This window comes from Triticum aestivum, chromosome 7D (genome assembly GCF_018294505.1).
Source record: "Triticum aestivum cultivar Chinese Spring chromosome 7D, IWGSC CS RefSeq v2.1, whole genome shotgun sequence".
Classification (NCBI taxonomy): Eukaryota; Viridiplantae; Streptophyta; class Magnoliopsida; order Poales; family Poaceae; genus Triticum; species Triticum aestivum.
In genome coordinates this window covers 607,268,241-607,286,150 of record NC_057814.1, presented here as the reverse complement: position 1 = coordinate 607,286,150, position 17,910 = coordinate 607,268,241, and the positions used below count along the sequence as shown (strand labels likewise).

Below are 17,910 nucleotides of genomic sequence, written 5' to 3'. Positions count from 1 at the left end.
TACCTCCTTGTAGCTAAATACTCTATATGTTACTCCCTCCTTTCCGGTTTATAAGGCTCAATTCAAAAATCTCACCAACCAAGGTAGATGGTCAGTGGTGGAATACTTTTTATAGTTTGCAAAAGTACCCAATTAATGCTCTTGTTTTCCCAAAAAAGTATGTTTACCAATGCATTAATTGCATTATTTTCTCTTAATAATTGCATGCAATGATTTAATGCACCTTGAAATCTGAACATGTGATGGGGAATAATCAAACTGAGCCTTATAAAATGAAAAAACTAAAATTTTGAGATAAGCCCTATAAACCGAAATGGAGGGAGTAACTATTATATTGGTTATAGATAGCATGGTAACATGTTATAGCCAGCAGTTGAGTATATTATTAACCATGCTTTAATTGTACTCCCCAAGAAAATTCTTTCTTTTCTTTTCTTTTTGAGCAGCTGAGGGATCCCCAAGATCTCAAAGATTTATTCATTAAAACCCAGAGTACAACACATTTTTACAAAAGGACACCTAAGAAAAAAGACAGACAACCAAGTCCCTGGACTTATGCAACAAGGACCCTGCATAGGAAACAAAAACGTGATCGGGTCCAACCTCTCCAGGCCGGATTCACCTCGCTGTCGCCGAGGAACAAGCCGCTTGGGGTGACGAAGGCGCGACAGCTCAAAGCCATGGCTACCAACGCGAAGAGGAATTGCCTCCTATAAGGCAGCATTGCAGGAAGAAACGAAATGGGACCGCTTCCGGCCAGAAGATGCAATGGCATGGCGATGTCGGTCGGCCTTAGACCGCAGTTGCAGGCGCTAGCACCTCCGCCGCGATATCAACCGTGATAAGCTCAAACCCAGTCAGCAAGATCCAGTCTTCTACATCACCATCGGTGATGATCCACCACCTCGATGGCTTCATCAGCAGAGAAGAAGCAGTCGGCTTTTTGTAGATCAGGGACAAGGCGGGTGATTTATTGGGGTCAGCAGCGCCCCATCCTGATTTACCTTTAGCTCCCTTCATATCGTCATACTAGTACGCATGCAGTGCATTCTCGCTCGTGATAACTAGCTCTAGGAACCATGTGAAGCAGATTCTTTCTTTTCTCTTGAGGGCAACATCGCTTGTGCACAAGTCAGAGCTTCCAGCTGAGCTCAAACCCTTTGTCCTGCTACCGTGCTATGGAAGATTTGGGAGGCACGAAATTATCAGTTTTTCTAACAGCAAACACTGTCCACCTAAGATGTAATATCTAATTTTCTCTCTGATTCACCCTATGAACAATTTGACTAAAAACTGCCAAACTCAAAGAACGCGCCAGATTTTCTTTCCTCGCGTTTGCGCGACCTTTGAAATGACATTCAGGTCGGGACTCTCTCCACCTCATCCCACACGCGAGCTTCAAAGCCACCGTGTCCGATGACAAATGCAATATATGCAAACCATGTTCGATGATTTCATACTTGACAGATGTTAGGAATCGAAGACTCGTGTGCGATGCTCGAGACACCACGCGCAGTTTCCTTGGGAAAACGGTGTGCCATATGTAATATTTCGTAATTGTTTTGCGTTGAATCTCTGTTTGGATTCAATGACCAACTACGTGCGCTTAACTCAGAAAACACGTGTGCGAATGATGACCAATCCCACACGCCTGTCATAACTTTGGTATGTGCGATAGGTTTGTGCACCACATACAATTGCTTTTGCCAGAACGTCTGCGTTCTAGAGCCCTGTTGCAGATGATTAATCCATGTCGTAAGCGATGGACCCCTCTATTGGACAACTTCGCAAGGCGATGGTTTAAAACGAAAAGGAAATTTAGCCGTTTGCATAGTCCCAATCTGCACCGATGCCACCTCAAGTGCGGTATTACCTAGTATGCACCTCCATGAGGCCAATAGGCACACCCAGCTTCAGCAAAAGCCAACCAACACGGGTAGTGAATAAATAGAACACATGATATGGTAATGTGGAACATCATCACATGTTCATGAAAATTAAATGTGCATATGCCTTGAACCAAAAGTACAAAGCAATAAGATATCTCCATGTTGAGTACCTGACCAAATCCCGATGGCATTCATGTTTCTAGTCTTGTGGATTTAACTTAGAAGGTCTCAACTCTCGACTTGCCGACTGGAAATTTTGCTAAAGGTCCAAATGTTCATCTGACTACAATGAATAGTCTGAATCTGAATATGATCCTCTAGAAATATAAAAGGAAAGGGGGATTAGTTGGATTGGTGTACCACTTGCTTTAAATGTTGTGAAGCAAGAACATCTCTTTCTAACACTATGAAACTGATACAAAGTCTTATCTTATGTTTTACATATTTTGTAGTTCAATTAGCTTAATAAGTATACATTGCTAAAATTTATAAATATACATGGCACTACTAGAATGGCCTTTTGGCGGATTTCAAAGAAACTCGGTGGAGCCCATAATAAACTTGGCGAAATCTTCGTCGAGTCCCAAACTCGGCGCACAACACTCGGCTGGACGGGCCCAGCAATCATTAATACTGTCGAGTTCTTTCTATTGCGAACTCGGTGAATATTTAAAAAATGTTTGCTGAGTTCCTACCAGAAAAAACTTGGTAAACAAAACCGTCAGGCTAGACAGGACGTTAACGGAAATGCCACATGGCCCTAAGGTTTGACGAATTTTATCATCCTAAACATGGCAGAGTAAGGCGAATAGAAATAAGCCACGTGCCAGCAGTTATTGCCCAGTACAAAATATCAGCCGAGTTCCTTCGTTAGTAGCATTGGGCAAATTGTTTGTCGGAGTTTGGCACTCAGCACTAGTATGTCCAACAAGGCCGCCATCATGGCTCCGTCGCCTGCTCTACAACACGACCCATCTACCATTCTTTACTGGGCTTTTTAGCGTGGAACTCGATAAACTTGAGATTCTGCCGAGTTATTTTTGTTTGTGAGTCGTTTTTCATTTGAACTAGGCAAAGTCAAAGCTTTGCCGAGTTGCTTATCACCGCTGAGTTCAATTTTGAATCAAACTCGGCAGACAAAAGTTTGCCAAGTTCCCGATAGAATGAACTCGGCAAAGTTACGCAACTCGTCATAAAACCAGATTCTTGTAGTGTGGGATTGCGGAAATTTAAAATATCACCAAGACTGATAATTTCACGTACTATCTAAAGAGCATTTTTTCCTTGATGCTTATCATTTACTCATTTAGTTGTCCAATTAATTTAAATGAAGCATTACTAAACTTCACACATACATCGTATGGGAATGCAAAAACTTAAATATCTAGGAAGACCTATAATTTGACTTTACCGTGGGAAGATCAAATTATTTTCTTGATTTGATTTGCTCAGCAGGTACTCCACAGGAACTCAGAACCTTCAAAATTTTGTGAACAAACTTATCTTTTGTTCGACATTTGATCTCGACAACCCTGAATTGCTTTGATGCCAAAAATGGTTCCGCCGAATCGTAGCATCCCTCTGTTTCTTCAACGTGTCGATATGGCTATGTAGTTTACCAAATAAATGAACTATGCAATTGTAACTTTAACAGCACAAAATATTTTATAATTGCAAAACATACCTTAAATAGATGGATGTTGAGCTTCTCAAGATTTGGTGACCAACGTAGAAAGTAAAGTAGTGGTCCAAAATCAGGTTCCACACACCATTCATTGAGTGACAAGATTTTGAGCTTGCTAAATGTGGTGCACCGTTTTAAAGCTGTCCTGAAAGCAAACTGGGCAAGCACAAGTGCACAACACATATGGGATGAGCATGTCAAATGAGACTAGCTAGAATTTAAGTGGATAAAAACATATATGTATACCGCTTGAGGCCCGGCCATGAGGTCTAGATTAGAGGAATGTGAGAGGCATCCAAGAAGCAATGAGCAACCCATGTCGTCCTTGTTGCAACTGCGGTCAAGCTTGATAGATGTGTTGTTAGCAACGACGGCATCATGCTCTCAAACGCAGGAACCAAGCCACAGTCCTCGGTCAGCTCCAGGTCCAGGTGCACGAGGCTTGGGATAGAAATGAGGGCACGTGCCCGGACAAAGTGATCAAAATCACAGCGTGTAATGCTCAGACATCACACAGATTGCGACGATATATTCATGGAACGGTCGCCTCCCAAGAATAGGATGGAGCAGCGGTTCATCTTTAGAGTCTCCAGGTTTGGGCAGCTCGAGAAATCTAGAGGGTGGGAGCATTCGCTCGAAAGTACCACCCCGTCGAGTTCCAAAGTGGTAAGACGCCCGGACAAGATGGGAACGTCAAGCATAACACTCCGTATTTTATAATCGTATTCAGCGTCAAGATCATTGGGGTCATGGTCACTGATCTGAAGCAGCCGAGCGTGGCACGACAAGGCATACCTGACCACACAGATCGATGTATTGGGAGTGCTCGCGGCGATCTCCGTTGCTGTCGTAGTACCCACCGCCATTGTATTCCTTATAGGCGGCGATCTCGCACTCGCGGAGAGGCGTCCGGTCGCGGAGGACGATGAGGTGGTTGACGAAGCCGTTGACGTGGCGGGCGCTCCTGAAGGCGTCGACGTCGGTGACCCGCAGGGCCGGGGCGGACTTCCACAGGTGGCGCCAGCGGCGGGCGAGCACGCAGGTGCACACGGCGTCGCGCGACGGCAGGAACGACAGCGCATGCTGGAGGATCTCGTCTGGGAGCGCGCCTAGGCGGTCTACTCCTCCGTCACCGGTGGCCGCAGCCTTTCCAGCGATCCTCCGACGCATGCCGTCCAAAAGGTGACGACGGCGCCCACAACTGCCGAATCAGCCGCCGCACAAGATGGAGGAGCACAGAGTTGCATGGGGTTTTAACGCCCCAAGTGGGCCGTGGGCCGTTGTTGTCACTTGTGAGGCCATGGCCTGGTCTATGAATCCATACAAACTTTGGCTCATGCCCAAATAAAATACCATGTTTAATGCTCAAAAATGTCTCAAATAATTTTTTAATGCTCAAAAATAAAAATAAAAGAATAAAGTACAATATACAGTTGGACACCCCTTAAAAATGCTACGATATAGGAAGAAAAATGACGCTCTCACCTACCACCCGCCCTCGCGCCTCACCTACCACGAGTAATGGCGCCGCAACCACCGCGATTAATGGCCGCGCGGCTTATCTAGCCTCCCTCCCCCCTCGCCATATCGTCTCCCTCCCCTGGCGGCTGCTCTTCGTCAGATCCCACGGCCAAGTCGAGCGAGAGAGATGGTGGGGGGCGCGCGGAGGGGTGCAAGGGCGCGACGGGTGCGTCCCAATCACCAGGTGGCAGCGCCGATGGCCCCCCTGCCGCCGGTGCCGGTGTCGCAGTTGCCGGTGACCGAGCGGGGGTCGCCAGAGGCACATGCGGAGATGATTCGCGTGGTGAGGGAGCGATTCCCGAACCGCGACAACTGGCCAGCGACCCTCATCGAGGTCATCCAACACGCGACGTTCGAGGAACGCGCGCGGTTCGCCGGCGACGATGGGGGGATGGATTACGAGCTCATCTTCTGGGCCATTCAGGAGGCGGAGTCAACGGATCCAAGACAGGCGGCGAAGTGGGCGAGATTCAGGACAAGGAATCCGTCGCGGCTCAACATTCGGCCTCCGGCGGTGGTGCAGATCGCCAACATACCACCAGAGTACCTGCCGCCGGGGACTGTCCTGCCTAGGGTCCCCTGAATCGAGGGGAGCCAGCGTGCACGCCCCGCAGGGCTTCTCTAACCTGTGGGCGCGGCGTGGGAGGGGCGAGGAGCGCTTCCTCAACCTTCCACCATGCCCGGGCGACCGCGGGGAGATCCCACATCTCCCTGACAAGGTGAGGAAATCCAGACCCAAATCATATGTTCGTTCGAGATCTGATGGTGATTTGTGCGCTGAATTGATCATTAAGGAAGATAGGGTTGTCCCTTGCGAGAGTATTTGTGACTCCACTTCTATTTTCCCTGAGTCAGTGAGAGATTCTTATGAATCTGCGGGTCCGGCGAGCCATTCCGCCGCCGACGAGCTCGCTTCTGTGGGAGGGGCGGGATTGGATTCGAAGCTGGAGGTCCCACAAACAGGGCCGATCTCTCAGCCACCGCCATTGATTTCGGGTCGTGTGGTTGGGAAGAAAACGGGTCGTAAAAATACGCTTTCTACCTCTGCTAGCGGGGACGGGGAGGAAGTGGCGGATTTTTATGGCCAGTTATGGGTGGCTCCTTCTCCCAGCCGCCGCCAGCACCTACATATAGAGAGGCAGCCGCCGCCGAACCCTAGCCTTGCAATCCCCAATTTGTTTTGGGTTAGAAAGGATCTGTTTAGGGATAGAAAATTCTCAGCACAAGACTATTTCCCGATTCGGGCAGTGGGCAGATTTGATCCAACTCCTACTATCTTTAAAATCTCCACCGAGAAACTAGGTTTTCCTAGATCGTTTCTTGAGGTGGTTAAGGGAGGGACGGAGCGGGGGCAGGGAGGGCAGCGGCAACGCCGTCCACCGCCAGGGAAGAAGCCTGCTCCTCAAGATGGGAAGATAACGGCCCCGCTGGCCGGAGGTGCTGCTACGTTGGCAGGTGCTGCCAAGCCGGGGCAGCATCCTCCCAAGCAGGCGGCGCGTGGGATCCAGCAGCAGCAAGTGGCCGATACAGCAGTCCCAGCTCCACCTCCTCCTCCTGCTGCTACAATTCAGGCGCTGGATCCAAGGTACAAGGATATGAGCTGCTTTAACTGTAGTTGGCCGGGGCACTATGTGGGGAACTGCATTGAGCCGAAGAAGTGCTTTATCTGCGCGGGAGGTCATAATGTCAACAACTGCGCTGCCTGGGCAAAGCCACATCCTACAGCGACCTACTTTGGTAGCGCAGTGGCTGGCCTGGGGTTTTACCATATTGATGTACCCACTGCTTCAGAACTAAGTTGGCTTAACTACAAAAATTGTGCAGCTCTCAAAGTGGTTAAGGGTGAGGTTTCTGCCTCAGAGTTGCCGATTCAGCTCAATGGAATTTTTTTGCAAAAACAAAGAGTGGCCTTGACAGATTAGGGACTTGGGAGAGAAGAAATTCTTGGTGAGATTTCCACCTTGGAAAAATGTTGAAGACCTAATTGAGTTTCTTGCATTCGAGCTCCCAATTGATGGTATCTCTGTCAAGATCTGCGAATGGGTGGGAATGCTAGATGAATTTGGAGGACTTACTGAGGCCTGGGTTCAAATTGAGGGGATTCCTCCAAAGTGGTGTGCATGGAAGGTGCTTGCCCAGATTACAGCTTGCTTTGGGATCCTGGTAGATGTGGACTGGAATGGTATATTTAAGAGCTTCTATGAGAATATCAGAGTGAAAGTGGCTTGTAGAGACCCCAGGAAAATTCCATTTGAGAGATTAGTTGAAATGAAAAGGAAGTTATACATTCTGTTCTTCACTGTTGAAGGGTTTGAACAAATGGGAGAGGACTCTGATGGAGATGATCTGGACCCAGATTTGGATAATATGGAGAAAGAGGATGAAGAAAACAATGAAGACATGTCTAACAAGGATAAATCTCAAGGAGAAGACATGGGAGAACCTATTGATGAGCTGGACAAGGCAAATTTCCCTTCCAAAAATACTCTGGCTGCAAATTCCAGTCAGTCAAACTCACAGAAAGATGCTTCTGCAGTGGAATTCCACCCTCCCCACATGCTGGATACAATTCATGAGGATTTTGTGGAAGAAATTAGGAGCAAAACCCCTGAGAAGAATAAGGAAGCAGATAATGAAAAAACCACTCCTGCAAAACCATTTCCTTTTGAAAGATCTGATTCCATGTCAGCACATCTGGAATATTGCTCTGAACAACTAAGTAGGTTTGAAATGGTTGAGACTGATGAAGAGGAGGAAGATTTGGTGGAAGAGATGCAGTGTCTCCCTGAGGATTTAGCTCTGGCAATGGGATCTGTTAAGAGATCTCTACTGGAAACTCTGGATAGTGTGGAATCGGTGCAGAAGAAAAAACGAAGTGTAAAAAATTCTCCTGTCTGGGGGCCAGTGCTCACAAGCAAACCAATAACTAGGAATCATGGAGACATTAAGATCATGGACAAAGCAGCTGCATATATGAAGATGACGAATTTGGAAATTCCCACTACTTTCAAAGGTAAATCATTTGCTGTCCTTGATCCTGATGTTCTTGTCTCAAATACTAGTAAGGTTGATTTATGCATTGGTAGTAACATCGATGATCAAGTAGCTATTGTCATGGATATGATTGATGAGGAGAAAAATCGTTGCCTTAAGTTTGCTGACGATAATCCGGAGATTGTTCTCCCTGAGAATCTAGATTTAGAAACAATGGTCGATGAGACCAAAGCTACTAGCAGTGACTTTCATATTAATGGCTCAGATGGCACTGCTGGACCGTTAATGGAAAGCCATGTCTTGAATACAAAAAAAAGCCTTGTGGCTTGTCGCACCCATTTAAGATTAAATGATAGGGGCCTTTTGGAACATTCGGGGAATGGGCCAGACTGGGAAGAATCAATGCCTAGGTGACTTTGTTAGTAACAATCATGTGGATTTTGTGTGTTTCTTTGAAACCAAGAAAGAAAATATTGATAACTGTGTTCTCAAATATATATTTGGTAAGGAGGAATTTATATGGCATTTTTTACCGGCTGTGAACACTGCTGGGGGGATCCTTGTGGGTCTTAAGAGTGATTTATTTGAGGTGATAGGCTTTATTAATAGAGAGTTTTGTATTGTGGCTACTGTTAAGAATAAATGTGATGGTTTCATGTGGCATCTAGTGGCTGTTTATGGCACTTCTTATAATGATAAAAAGTTAGAGTTTATTGCTGAACTCCATGACAGTATGGATAACCTTACTTATCCAGTTTTATTGGGAGGGGATTTCAATTTGGTTAGATCGGCTGATGATAAGAATAATGGGAGTATTAATAACCAGTTTTCCTATCTTTTTAATGATTGGATCAATAAATGGTCTCTTATGGAGATCAAGAGTGCTAATAGAAAATTTACTTGGAGTAACAACCAGAATAATCCTATTTTTGCCACTATAGATAGGGTTTTTTTCTTCTGGTTCTTGGGATTTTAAATTCCCTTTGTCTGTTGTGACAGCTCTCCCATGTGTTGGGAGCGATCATACCCCTTTACTTATTGACACTAGTGCTTGGAGGGTTACCTCCCCCAAAATATTTTGGTTTGAGAAGTGGTGGCTCGACCAACCTGATTTCAAAGATTTAGTACGTAAAATTTGGAACACTCCAGTCCCTGGCAAGACGGCCATGGATGTTTGGATGAATAAAAGTAGACTATTGAGGAAGAAAGTAAAAGGCTGGAGCATTAATATTGAGGCAGGCATTAAGAGAAAAAAGAGAGAGCTTCTGCTCGAATTTGATATCCTTGATGTTTTTTCAGAGAGGAATCAAATCAATGACGTAGACAGGCGCATGATGGAGGAGATTAAGAAGGAACTAGCTGGTATTTGGAGTAAAGAAGAAACTGCTTTCTGGCAGCGCTCGAGAGACCGCTAGATTGTTGATGGTGATAAGAACAACGCTTACTTCCAAGTTGTAGCTAATTATAGACATAGAAAGAATCACCTTTCTGAGCTTAATGGTGATAATGGCCCTGTATATAGCACCAAGGAGATGCTGGAAGTAGCTACTACCTTTTATAAAAATCTATTTGGAGCTGAAGAAAAACCTCATGTGCATCTTGGGCCTTCCTTCTGGGAGGATGGTGACTTGGTTACTGAGGAAGAGAATGAACGTCTCCAAAGTAACTTTTCTGAGAAGGAGATCAAGGAGGCGATTTTTGGTTCGTATGCACATGGTGCACCCGGACCTGATGGATTGTCATTTCTTTTCTATCAAACCTTTTGGGATGTTATCAAAACTGATTTTATGGTGTTAGTGAGAGACTTTGAAGAAGGCAAGCTAGATATGCAGAGAATGAATTTTGCTTTGATAGTCCTTATTCCTAAAGAGTCTGACACCAAGGATTTGAAGAAATTTAGACCAATTAGTTTGAGCAACTGTGGTATTAAATTTTTTTCTAAAGCCATGACCAATAGGGTTTCCCCTGTTGGCCGTAGATTAATCTCTTCAAACCAAACGGCCTTTATTAAAGGGAGATATATATTAGAGAGTGTTGTCATGGCACATGAAGTGATTCATGAGGTCAAAAAATCTGGTTCTCAAGGCTTAGTGCTTAAGTTGGATTATGAAAAAGCTTATGACCGGGTTAACTGGGATTTCTTATTTGAAATGTTACAATCTAGGGGTTTTTGCCCCAAGTGGATTGCTTGGATTAAATGTACATTAATTAACAGCACCTTTGCTGTGAGAATCAATGACACTAATGGGACATATTTTGTTGGAGGGAAAGGGCTTAAACAAGGAGATCCACACTCCCCCTTGTTGTTTAACTTAGTAGCTGATGTGTTTACAAAAATGCTAAAAAAGCTGCCTCCCAAGACCTGATTTCTGGGCTTCTGCCCAATATAATTCCAGGGGGTGTTGTGAGTCTTCAATACGCAGACGACACTATCCTTTTTTTGGAGAACTCGGTTCACAAAGCCAGAAATTTCAAATGGTTTTTATCGTGTTTCGAATCCCTTTCTGGGATGAAAATTAATTTTCATAAAAGTGACTTAATGACCATCAATATTGATGAGGAAGTGGCTAATGATTTTGCCCAGATTTTCTGTTGTAAAAAAGGAGGCTTTCCTATTAAATATTTAGGTGTGCCTTTGCATTATGACAAATTGAAGAGGGAGGATCTTCAGCCCATTATTGATAGAATTATTAAGGGCATTTCTGAATGGCTTGGGAGATATCTCACATATAGAGGCAAGATTATTTTGCTTTGTGCATGCTTGATCAGCATTCCTGCTTATCTCATGTCTGTCATTAAATTTCCCAAGTGGGCAATTAATGCCATCAATTTCCAAATGGCACACTTCTTTTGGGGGAATATTGGGGACCAACACAAATACCATCTAGCTAATTGGGGCTATGTTACTAGGAGAAAAGAGTATGGAGGTTTGGGGATTCCTAATATCAAAGAATATAATATGGCCTTGCTAGCTTCCTGGGGCAAAAGGTTCTTTGATGAATCTGATTCAGATTGGAAAAAGATCATCCGTTACAAGTATAGAGTGAATGCTCCTAACCTATTTTGGGCAAAAGGTGATGGTGGTTCAACCTTCTGGAAGAGCATCACCTGGGCGTTAGCTGCCGCGAAAAACTTTTACAGATGGAAATTGGGGAATGGTGAGTTAATTAGCATCTGGCATGATACCTGGGTCGGGGATTGTTCCCTGAAGGTACAATTCTGGGATTTATACTGTATTTGTAACCAAACGGAGTGTACTGTTGCTCAGGTGTGGGACGGGCGTGAACTTAAGTTAACTTTTAGGAGATGCGTTGACCAAAATGGACTTGATAGATGGGAACTATTGTTGAGGGTTGTTCAGCAGTATACATTATCAGACGAATCTGATATACCAAGTTGGTCTTTGGAATCTAATGGATTATACTCTATGAAATCCTTCTACAAAAGCATAAACTTTGGGGGAATAGCTTCTGCTATCAAAGATGACCTTTGGAAAATTATGTGTCCTCAGAAAATACATGTGTTTTTGTGGTTGTGTGCTCATAACAAAATCCTGACTAGGGATAATCTTGCTAAAAGGAGGGAGGTGGAGGACCCTTCCTGTCTTTTTTTGTGCGGAGTTCGAATCTGTGCAACATTTGATATTTGATTGTGTGGTGGCACAACATGTGTGGGGCTTTATATCCGATTTCTTTGAAATTGATAGAATTACCAGCTTTGACAATATTTTTTCTTTCAGGCGAGTACATAAAAAAAGCATGTGCTTAACATGGTTATTGCTGCTTCCTTGTGGAGCTTGTGGAGACTAAGAAACAAATTTTGTTTTCAGGGGCAGAAATGGAGAAACGTGAACTGCATTCTTGCAAAACTAAGCTGTTATTTGCACCAGTGGAAGGTTCTCTACGACGATGCTCAAGCAACCCTGCTGCAAAGGTGCATTCTTCTGTTGGACAAGCGACGTGGAGAACTGATGCGGATCGCCTGGAAGTGAGGTGTGGGAGGGGAGCATGAGGGGAGCGACCAGTGAAAAAATCTATCGTTGTTCCCTTTCCTTCTGATGTGGCTTTGTAATAATAAGTACCTAGATTTCGTTCCTGTTATTTTGGAGAGAACTTCTGCTCTCGAACTTTAGGTAGCCTAGTCTCCTGGAGAGTAGTTTTATTCCCTACTTAGGCGCGGTGAAAACTGGTTGTGGCTGCTTTATCTGGTTCGATCTATAAAATTGGGGCGGGGGGGGGGGGGGGGGGGGGGGGGGGAACCCCTTTCATTCAAAAAAAATGCTACGATATACACATGAAAATGTCACCCCTTTTTTTAACGTCATGTGTCCTTAGAGTGAAGTTGATTTTCTTTGCGAGATCAATAGATGTTTATTCCATCAAAGTACGTCATAGGGCTGGGCTATGTCATCCCCTTTTTTACGTCATGTGCCCTTAGAGTGAAGTTGATTAACTAAGCCGACTACTAATTGTTGGCCAGCTTACGACACGGATCGGATCCACCTCACGATGGCCATCCAATTTGGGCCGCATCTTCCAGCTGACGTGTTTTTACAACACGGACATATATTGTGATAAAAAATATTGCACTCGAAGGTTTGCAAGACGAGTGTTTTCAACATGAGCCATTATGAGCTCAGAGGTTTGCACGCACACTTTTGCAACATGAGCGATATTGTCACTGCAACATACCCTCATTAATCGATGTTCCTCCGCAACATCATTTCGCAGCATGATGGCGCCCCTCCACAACATTGACTCACAACACATGAGATATTGTGGCAGTTCGTAACATAGGGGATGTTATGGCGGGGCCTTGCGGTAGCCTAGCTGTCGGCGTCCTGGGAACGGGGGTATCCAGACATGCCTGCCTGCGGCCCACGACATGGCTCCATCGACGGCCTGGTACGGCCCATCTTCATCAGCAACCACTCAAGACTCTCGCGAGGGGCCAAGCCTCGCGAGGCGGACGACGCAAGGCCTCCGCAGGGGCAGCCTCACTAGGCTGGCTCCCGAGGAGCGGAGATATCAAGGCAGAGGGCACCTCGCGAGGTTCGCGTGACGTGAGCCATGACGACCGACGCCAGGCGGGCGCCAGCGAGCGCAGAGTACCAGTTTCCTCTTTGGTGCTAAAGAGGCAAGCGCAGGCGAGGAGTCCCGAGGCATAAGGCAAAGGTTTTCATATCGGTGCAACAAGACCAAGACCGGCAGGATGGCAGGACGGAGGTCACCGCAGAGCCCACAACTACATCACCACCAGAGCCTTTTGGCAGGCGAAGACCATCTTTTGTCAGGATACCTTGTACTAATTTTCTCCCTTCAAAATTGGTCGTTGTGGGATCCCTTCCCGCCTAACATTTGGGAAGAGGACCAGGGCCTCTATAAATAGCACTAGCCACCACTATAGGAGGCAACTCATCTTGGACGGATCATTCAGACCATCCTCGCACACACCAGCTCACCGAGCTCAAGAACACCTCTCCCCAGGAGGCTATTCCCACCTTGTACTTGTTCATCCTCAGCCTGCAATGCAATCCACCACACCACACTGGAGTAGGGTATTACATCACAACGGTGGCCCGAACTGGCATAAACTCTCGTGTCTCTTGTTCCTTGGGTTTGGCGAGCTAGGCCTTGAGATCGTTGTGAGAGCGAGCTAGGAAGAGAGAGATCTTCGTGCGCACCCCAGAGTTCGAACCTCAAGGGTTTGCTGGAACCCTGAATCCGACATTTGGCGCCCCAAGTAGGAGGTGCGCCGAGGCCTTTCTTCCGTCAATCCTCGCTCCCCTGCTCCGCCGTATCCATGGCTGACGCCCGCCGAGCCTGTGCTGAGCGTCGGGCCGCCCTTACTGCTCGCGTCGCTCAGATGGCGCCCATTGGCGGACCTCCCCGCCGTTCTCCATCACCCGCTGCCAACGCCGCCACCGGCCCGACAGGGAACGAGCAGCAAGCTCATCGCTGCACCCCTCCGTGCGGCGGGACGGACACACCGCCACCCCGTCACTGACTCCGGCCGGCTCGTCGTTCCACGCTCGTCGCGCAGGCCGCGCTGCTCATGGCATGCGAGCTCCTGCGTTACCTCCCGGTCGACGACCTCTATGAGGACTGGCTGGACCGCATTGCCGAGCTCGTCAGCGCTGCTGGGGGCTCTCCCGCATCGTCTCTTTGGCAGCCTCGCCCACCTCCAGCCGCGGGCGGCGTAGTTCACAGAGCGCCTCCACCACCTCCGCATCAAGACGGCGCCCTCGCACCACGGCGGCCCCGCGGCGTGACCCGCCGCGCCGGGCGCCCGCGCACGAAGAAGGAAGCTGCCAGGAAGTCCCGAGGCCGCAAGAAAACGCTCCTGCGCTCACAACACCACTGCGTCAAGACCGCGTGCCGCCCGCGGCGGCGGCGCGCGGATATCAGGACCAGGCTCCGGTGACCACGGTAGGCTATTGTGCCTTCACTCCCGAGCTGCGCAGCGTCGTCTGGCCCGGCAAGTTCAAGCCAGACCTGCCTCCGCACTACGACGGCACTCCCGACCCCGCGGAGTTCTTGCAGCTCTACGAGCTGAGCATCGAGGCAGCCAACGGCGACGAGAAGGTCATGGCGAACTGGTTTCCCATGGCCCTCAAAGATGGCGCGCGCTCGTGGCTCCTGAACTTGCCTGCGGGATCGATCTCCTCCTGGGGCGAGATGCGCGAGCGTTTCGTCGCCAACTTCTAGGGCACTTGCGACCGCCCGCCGGCCGCGGGTGACCTGCGGCGCATCAAGCAGCAGCCAGGGGAAACCTTGCAGAAGTACATCCAGTGCTTCAACAGCGTTCGCGTCAACATCCCCAAGGTGACGGAAGAGGCCATCATCTCCGCGTTCTCCAACGGTGTCTGCGATGTCAACATGAAGGAGGAGCTCGCCATCCACGAGGAACTATACACGGCCCTGGAGATGTTCAACATGGCAACCAAGTGCACAAGAGCTGAGGAAGGGCGCCTCTCGCTCCTCGAGCTTCCAGCTGCCGACCCGGAAGGCAAGAAGGCCAAGGCCAAAGATGTGAAGCGCAAGAGGGTAGCCGTGCTTGCGGCTGAGCGAGAGACGAAGCGCGGCCCAGACCACCTCGAGTCATCCAAGGGCAGTTGTCCGTTCTGCGCCTTCCACAACGTATACAGCCACAACACCAATGACTGTCAACAGCTCAAGGCCATCCGCGACGGGCACTTCGGTCGACGCCCCGAGCGCAGCGACCGCGGCTATGGTCGAGGAGGAGGACGAAGTGGAGGAAGTTGGGATGACCGCGGCCCCCGCCAGGAGTGGCGCGGCCTACCTTGTGAGGATCGCTGGCAGGACCAGCCTCGCGGGGGTGCAGCCTCGTGGGGACCGTCCTCAGGGCAACGCCGGCCTCCCTCCGCTGCCGCCACCGCCAAGGAGAAACGATGACCACCATCAGGACGACACTAGTAGAAAAAGAGTCAAATGTTCAGCTCATTAGTCCCGGTTTGAATTTGAGCCGGCACTAATGTGACCATTAGTACCGGTTCCAACGGCTAGGCGGGCTGCTCTCATTCGTACCGGTTCGTGCCGAACTTTTAGCACCGGTTCGTGCCACGAGCCGGTACTAAAGAGAGTGGTGGCAGGATGTTGTCAGTCTAGGGCCCCTCCAGCACCTTTAGTACCGGTTCGTGCCTCGAACCGGTACTAAAGGTCGTCCTATATAAACCCTTCGTCCACCCGCGCTCTGTTCTTCCCCCTTCCCCTCTCCTCTCTGTTCTTCCCTTCTTCCTCTCGATCTCATCACAAATTTTGCCCAAATGTTGTCAAGATTTGAAGGCCCCCATCCATTCAAATGATCGCAAAGGTTAGCAACTTTGTCCTTTCATCTCTCATTGCTAGATTAGCTCTTGCTATGGTTTATATAGTGATTAATTTGTGTGTTTTAGTAATTTGGGAGGAATTATATATATGTGGTAGTATTTGATTTATATGCAATTTGAGGTCAAAATAACACTTAGTTTGCATATGTAGGTGTGGTTTACTTAGTACCTTCTAAATCTCCGTCGTAACCACCATCGATCGCCCGCACCGTCCCGTCGCCGGCACCACCTTGTGGTGAGCCTCTTGTTCTTATCTTTTTTATATAACAAATTCATGTTTGTGTGATTTGGATATATAGTTACTCGTATAATTATCTTACCCGTACGGTGTTTGTTATACATAGTGCCATGGTTTTGATATCCGTCCCCGTCGGCCCTCGTCCGTGTTATGATTCGGATGTGGTATATTCTCTTTTAAACTATTTGTTGCATTTCGTGTTTATGACAAATTATGCCCATCAAGTTGACATAGATATTTTTATCTAGGAGGTATGTGAACCGGAAATTCCAACCGACCCTATTGTCGAGAGGTTAAATTTAGTTGAAAGAGAAAATGAGTATTTGAAAGAAAAATTGAAAAGAATTGAGGGGGAGAAGATGGAATTGGAGTTGCATGTTGCCGATATCGTCGATGATCACGAGATCAAGATGGAGAAAATGCGCTTGAGGATTAGAAAGATTAGAAAATATGCCATTGATAGTGAGGCTTGGTATCATTATGCTGTTGGATGAATTGTTACCTTAGTTGTGATCTTGATCGCATTTGTTGTTGCATTTAAATGCTTTAGCTAGAGAGTTATTTGTTTGTTGCATTTAAGTGTTGTATGAACTTTATGTATGAACTTTATATGTGTGAACTTTATGTATGAACTTTATATGTGTGAACTTTATGTATGAACTTTATGTATGAACTTGTATTAATTTGGTCTTTTCGGTGTTCTGTAATGAAGATGAGCCGACAATGGATGTACGATGACCGATGCTCTCCCGAGCTCATTAATGGCGTGCATACTTTTCTGCTTGCGGCTAAGGCAAACAAGCAGGAGGATGGTTTTATGCCTTGTCCATGTGCTGGCTGTAAGAATGATCACAATTACTCTAACTCAAGAACGATTCACATCCACCTGTTTTAGTCCGGTTTCATGCCCACTATAATGTTTGGACCAAGCACGGAGAAAGAGGGGTTATGATGGAAGACAATGAAGAAGAAGAGGACGGCGACAGCTATCCTGGCCATGGGTTCCCTGAATACGATGATACAACAATGGGGGAAGAAGCTGAGCCGACAATGCGGGAAGAAGCTGAAGAAGAGGCATCAGATAAGCCCGCTGATGATGTAGGTCGGGCCATTGCCGATGCAAAGAGAAACTATGCAAGTGAAAAGGAGAAGAAGAAGTTGCAGCGCATGTTAGAGGATCACAAGAAATTGTTGTACCCGAATTACGAAGTTGACAAGAAAAAATTGGGCACCACACTGGAATTGCTGCAATGGAAGGCAGAGAATGGTGTATCTAACAAGGGATTTGGAAAGTTGCTGGTAATGATAAAGAATATGCTTCCAAAGGACAACGAATTGCCGGAGAGTACGTACAAAGCAAAGAAGGCTATCTGCCCTCTAGGGTTAGAGGTGCAGAAGATACATGTATGCCCTAATGACTGCATCCTCTACCGCAGTGAGTACTAGGATTTGAACGCGTGCCCGGTATGCGGTGCATTGCGCTATAAGATCAGCCGCGATGACCCTGGTGATGTCGAGGGCGAGCGCCCCAGGAAAAAGATTCCTGCCAAGGTAATGTGGTATGCTCCTATAATACCACGGCTGAAACATTTCTTCCAAAACAAAGAGCATGCCAAGGCGATGCGATGGCACATAGAAGACCGTAAGAAATACGAAAAGTTGAGAGTACCCGCTGACGGGTCGCAGTGGAGAAAAATCGAGAGAAAGTATAGGGAGGAGTTTGCAGGTGACGCAA

General features: G+C 47.3%; 1 protein-coding gene and 1 pseudogene across 2 annotated transcripts; one reads left to right on the top strand and one right to left on the bottom strand.

Annotated features, from left to right (window-relative positions):
• The window catches only part of LOC123171402 (putative aldehyde oxidase-like protein), a 56,034-nt pseudogene extending 51,291 nt beyond the window's left edge, over positions 1-4,743 (bottom strand).
• A 340-nt stretch (positions 4,744-5,083) lies between these two features.
• LOC123167594 (uncharacterized) lies at positions 5,084-12,308 on the top strand. 2 transcript variants are annotated; one of them, XR_006483995.1, is made up of 2 exons: positions 5,084-5,813; positions 11,918-12,308. XR_006483995.1 is itself a non-coding variant. In XM_044585432.1 (2 exons), the coding sequence occupies exons 1-2, from the start codon at positions 7,144-7,146 to the stop codon at positions 12,097-12,099; spliced, it is 1,146 nt and encodes a 381-aa protein (XP_044441367.1). In that variant the 5' UTR covers positions 6,373-7,143; the 3' UTR covers positions 12,100-12,308. The 2 variants fall into 2 exon arrangements, 1 of the variants encoding a protein (XP_044441367.1); XM_044585432.1 differs by lacking the exon at positions 5,084-5,813 and adding an exon at positions 6,373-8,107.
• The last annotated feature ends 5,602 nt before the right edge of the window (positions 12,309-17,910 follow it).